A 5,968-nucleotide genomic window follows, 5' to 3' on the forward strand; every position below is an offset into this window, starting at 1 on the left:
GGTCATTAACGTGCAAACCACCCTCGGGGGTAAAAGGGGTTAACTTCTAACTTTTACTATATTTTACATTATCTATTCAACTTTAGGAAAAACTGCACTGGATATTAAGAATAAAAAGCTTTTATTTTTTTTCAAATTTATTTTCTGTAATTGGTTTAACAAATGATAATTACGAGCAATTAGCAAAAATTATCTCCCAAGAGACATGTCTCACCTGGCATATATAAATATTTCACATTTCCATTGTTTCATATCCATATATATATGATGACTGTATAACACGACAGTGATGTTATCTCTTTCCCCTGCAATTTTATTCTCAGAATAATGCAGATTCCTAAGAAATAATTATTACATTTCATGATGAATATCACGAACAAAGAAATATCTGAATTTTATGTTGCTCACAAACCTCTAGAAATATTACATAATGCCGTCTGATCACGATTCTTCTCAAACTGAAAAATAAGCAATTATATTACTGTGAAGTATCTTAATTATTTTTTAAAAATGACTATTTTTTCATGGTCTTTTTGACCTTTTCAAACCTCCTATAAAATTTTCTATTTCTTATATGCACAAAATTGGCAAACAGAAATATAGTTATATTAAGTATTATAAGATATTGCTTCAGACTTTATTCCATCTGGAATGCAGTATGGCAATCTGACAGTGGTGACAGAATTTTTTATTTTAGGATTTCAGATCGGCCAAGGTCTAAGAATATTCCTGTTCTGTATTTTCTTTGGGATTTATTGTGGGACAATATGTGGGAATCTCCTGATCATCACCCTGGTGTCCACCAGCAGGAACCTGCACACTCCAATGTACTTCTTCATCTCACAACTGTCCATCGGTGACATCTTGGTGATCACAGACATTGTTCCCAATATGCTCAACATTTTACTTTACAATGGTGGGACCGTTACTGTTATTGACTGTATCTCTCAGTTTTATTTTTTATGTGCCTCTGAAGCATTTGAGTGTTTTCTTCTGACTGTGATGGCTTATGACCGATATGTGGCCATCTGTAACCCTCTGCGTTACTCCACCATCATGACAAGTGGATTTTGTGTGTTATTGTCTGTGGCATGTTGGGTGTTTGGATTTTCTCTTATTTTGGTATACATTATAAAAATGGGCAAGCTCATTTTTTGTGGTTCGAATAATATTGACCATTTATTCTGTGACATTCTCCCCTTACTAGAACTTTCCTGTTCTGACATCTTCGTTATCCAATTAGAGATCTATTTTATGGCCATTCCAACTGTTATGATCCCAACTTCCATCATTGTAGTAACTTACACTTATATAGTTTTAGCAATCTTAAGGATCCCATCCAGTACCGGTAGACAGAAAGCCTTCTCCACCTGTAGCTCCCACCTCACTGTGGTCTCCATATTCTACTGGACAATGTTCAGTGTTTATGTTGTCCCAACAAAAGGACAAACATCTGCTATCAGTAAAATCCTATCATTGCTATATACTGTGTTCACTCCTTTCATCAATCCTATCATATACAGTCTAAGGAATAAAGATATTAGAAAATCTGTACAGGAGACACTTCGTAAGTGGGAGATCTGGTAAATTTTCCAGATTTGCCTTGGCTGGTTGGCCAAAGTGAAAATAAATAAAATAATAATAACGTGCTCATAATTGTATTTAATTACACAGGTTTGCAAAAAAATAAAATTTCAGGAGCTGTTTTGGTTATTCCACATAATCTTTATGTTTTTTTGTGCGCTGACCTGAAAATGATTTCCGTTTTGTCATAGTACATCATGTTTCCAGACAATTTAGATAACTATGTTAAATAAGGCAATGCCATGAAACAGATAAAAATACACTTATACAATTTACGCTTGTGAGTAGCATCTGGAATGTCTCTCTGAAGCGTCCAACAGTAGTCTGCCATCATTGTAATGCTCCATCTTCTCTGGTATCTTCTTTCCATCTCTTTAATGTCCTGGTGGAATCGTTCACCTTGCTCTTCACTCACAGCTGCCAAATTTTCAGAAAAGTTGTCAAGGTGGGAATGGAGGAAATGCACTTTCAAACTCATCAGACAACCTAAAGCTTTAAATGATTTCAGCTTTCAGCGACGATCTTTTTGTAGTCAGGATCTTTTTTATTGCCTAAACATTTCTCTATGGCCTCTTTAAACGCAATCCACCCGTCTTTTTGAGGATCTGTCATGGTATGAACAAACACTTTATCTGCTGTAAGCCTTCTAATGTCTGGTCCGACGAACACACCTTCTTTCAATTTTGCATCCGAAAGGCTTGGAAACTTAGTGACAACATATTTGAAGCATTCCCCATTTAATGTAAGTGATTTTACAAATTGCTTCATCAAGCCCAATTTTATGTGGAGGTGGTAGAGGAACTTAATAGGGAGGTACCGAAGTTTATTTTAAGACATTTTCTTCACTGACTGTGAACACCCTTGGCTACCAACTCTTCTTGGTCCAGTGATTTTGTCAGTCTTGACTGTCCCACAGACAAAGAAAACAAGAGTATTTGGTATACCCAGCTAGTTGCCTGAGCAGAATGCCCAAGACCTTCAAATTCCCAAACACTTGCCAACCATGGTATTCACTTTTAAGTTTAGGAAGAACCAATTCCAAGTTTTCATAGGTTTCCTTCAAGTGTATGGAATGACCTACAGGGATTGTACCATAAAATCTGCCGTTGTGGAGTAAAACTGCTTTGAGACTTCTTTTTGAAAACTCTAGAAAAAGATTGCACCTTCATTGGAGCTAGGTATCTCTTTCAAATTTAGCAGGGAACTTGGGTACCTGTGCCTGTGACTAATTGCTGAGTGAAGATTGGGGTATGAAATGGAATGCTTCCATTTGGAATTATACCCTTTCTCATCGCATAAACAAAAGTAACAGTTGGGCGTCCAGAGAGAAAAAAGAAAAAAGTTGGCACTCACCCAGCGATGAAAGTAGAAAAGTCCTTTATTTATCCATATAATGGGCCCGTTGAAGCGCAGTCCGCGCGAAACGGTCGTCGTCCGGTTCTCTCCTCGCACCCTCTTGTTTGTACTGCAGCCCTACAGGCATGTCCGCATCCCATTGTATGGATAAATAAAGGACTTTTCTACTTTCATCGCTGGGTGAGTGCCAACTTTTTTCTTTTTTCTCTCTGGACACCCTTATATGACTTGCTGCTTGGTTGTGCACCACTATGTGATTCTAATCCATGGTTTGTCTGCCTGCCGCATGAAACATTGATTTTTTGCAGCTTGTTTGCCTATATCAATTACCATCAATAACCACTCATCCTGGTGCCGTCATACTTTCTTTTTTTTCTTCAAAAGTAACAGTTGTCACTATGGTTCTTTTGCTCTTGCCATACCATAGGAATTCCACAATTGAAAGCTTCTTTCTTACCCTTGAACCAATTTTAGAGGTCCACAAAACACCGGTTTTGCACACTTTATGAGGTGCCCAAAATCCTTTTCGATCTCCAAGTTTTTGTCCGAACTATGTGAAGTATACTTTTTTCACAAAATCTGTAATATTTAGCTGTTGATTCAACATTGTATATTCACCACAAATGAAACAGAAATGGTCATGCGAATTAATACACTTCTTCAAAGCCAAAACACTAATTTGAGAAAAGTCGGGTGATGAATGAAATTCCAATGCAAGTTTCTTGAAAGCATAAGGACTAGTGATGGGTGATCACTAAAATGCTTGGGTGCTCGTTGCTCGGGTCGAACATTTTTTAATGCTCTGGTGCTCGTCCTGAGCAATGAGCCGTGCCTTTCAATTCTTTGTTCTACTCTTTGTTCTACTCTTTTCCTATTTTTATTCTCCCATTCTTTTTCTCTTCTACTCCAATAAAGTATACACCAAACACATCTGAATAATATTGTGTTACACAATACAAGTGAAAAAACGACAGACACACACATACAGCATCAAACAAAACACCCCTTGTAAAAAATATTTCAGAGGAGACTTCCGGGTCGCGAACCGGATACTAAGCGTCCATCTTTGGTATACACGCTGTAAGGATACAAGCGGTTACCACGGTGACCGTGACGCGCGGTGACCTCCGGTAACTGAACCGGAAGTGTAGTGGCCCTTTTGGAAGACACGTGTAGTGGGAGAGATGGCGTGTGAAAGCGGCGGTATAGGAATGGGTGAGTCACCATGATTGGACACCTTGTCATTGTGCTGTGTGTAGCTTATAAAGGTAATTAAAGGGGGCGTGACGATATGCCATTGCAAGCCCGAGTATTACCAGGTCAGAACCCTAGTCGCCTATGAAGGAGCTATGTACCCTATTTGAGTGTAGAGGTCCCCTGAGGAGCCGTGGCAAAGACGAAATGCGTCGGGATGTACAGGGACAAATAGGGCTATTGTGTATAAGGGTTGGATGTGGACTGCCCTTGTGAGGGCGGGAGTTTTGGGATCAGGGCCATACTAGCCTATACAGGGCGTACTAGGTCATAATTGGATCCACTCCCTCTATGGAGCCTGGTTGCTTAGAAACAAAGAGGTAATGATCGGTGCCTGCACAGCTGATGGGTGAGATCTTTCCCTTGTTTTTGATTTTTTTCGTGTGTAGTGAACAACATATGCAACTAAGCTGATTAGTCCACATAGAGACCGTGTTTAAATCCCTCTAATAAGAGCATCATGTATGATGTCGGGATTGTTAAACTCACGGACTAGAAATTCATGATTGGGCATCTAATCTAATCAGAATTGGATCTACTGAATAACTTGTAGGGACTCTTGTTCAAAAAAGAGGTATTTATATCCCTATGATATGTCGGTCCGGATGGACAGTATAGTTGATAAGTGAGATTTTAATGTGCACTTTATCACTTTCTTATTTTTTCTTTGTGCAGTGTTTCTTAAAAATATATGATTAAAAGTTATATTTTATATGATTTTCTCTTGGCTGGATAGTGTTTATAAGAGAGAGGAATTGGGCTTTGACTCAACTTTGCTGGTAATTTCACTATCATGAATTACAATGTGTCACAAAGAAACGCTCTCAGAATTACTTCGATCTATTGAATAGCTCCAAAGTTAGTAGCTCATAAAGTGACACTGGTCAGAATTGTAACATTTTGCTCTGTCAGGAAGGTGAAGACAGGCTTCGGGGGTTAAAGTTTAAGAACGCAGTTCAAACACTTCAATGAAATTACAGTAGTAGATTGCACTTTGCTGCAATCTTACTGCTTGTAGCATTTAATTTAGTATCCTCCTGAATTCCTCTCCTCTGCCTCATTTACATGTACATAAAAAAATCAAACAGCTTGGCGTGGCAAGCATGGAACCCTCCTTAACCAAAAAATCTTCCAATATTCAGTACAGATGATTAGAGATGAACGTATCTTTCAAGGTTTGGTTCAGAGCATTTCATCGAACATTTAGGAAATTGCCAAATGGTTCAACGAATGTGCCCGAACTCCATTAGATTCAATACGAGGCCAAACCAAACGCATACACATCATCTTAAGGGGTGACTAAAATCTTTCCAAACATCTCAAATAAAGGCAGATACCAAGGAAAATGGCATAAATTAACCCACAATAGACATTTGCAAATGGCACAGCAGCAGTCAGCTATAGGGTTGAGCGAAACGGATCGTTCATTTTCAAAAGTCGCCGACTTTTGGCAAAGTCGGGTTTCATGAAACCCGACCCGATCCCTGTGTGGGGTCGGCCATGCGGTACGCGACTTTCGCGCCAAAGTCGCGTTTCGTATGACGCGCTTGGCGCCATTTTGTTCAGCCAATGAAGGGGCATGGGCAGAGTGATGACATAGGCGTCCACGCCCCTAAGACCTATCGCCATGTTGTCGCTTGTGCGCTGTAGCGATTTGCAATGTGTAACACCAGCTTTTCAGTTCACGGACGGACGGACGGAGGGAGGGAGGGGGAGAGAGAGAGAGAGAGAGAGAGAGAGAGGGAGGGAGGGAGGGAGAGAGGGAGAGAGAGAG

At 39.6% G+C, this 5,968-nt stretch overlaps 1 protein-coding gene across 1 annotated transcript; it reads left to right on the plus strand.

Moving 5' to 3' along the window:
- Positions 1-651: 651 nt before the first annotated feature.
- On the plus strand, positions 652-1,587 carry LOC138674768 (olfactory receptor 11L1-like). The gene has a single exon (XM_069762587.1). It carries the CDS (start codon positions 652-654, stop codon positions 1,585-1,587), a length of 936 nt encoding a protein of 311 aa, XP_069618688.1.
- The last annotated feature ends 4,381 nt before the right edge of the window (positions 1,588-5,968 follow it).

The sequence above is a fragment of the Ranitomeya imitator genome, chromosome 4, assembly GCF_032444005.1.
Source record: "Ranitomeya imitator isolate aRanImi1 chromosome 4, aRanImi1.pri, whole genome shotgun sequence".
NCBI classification, from domain to species: domain Eukaryota; kingdom Metazoa; phylum Chordata; class Amphibia; order Anura; family Dendrobatidae; genus Ranitomeya; species Ranitomeya imitator.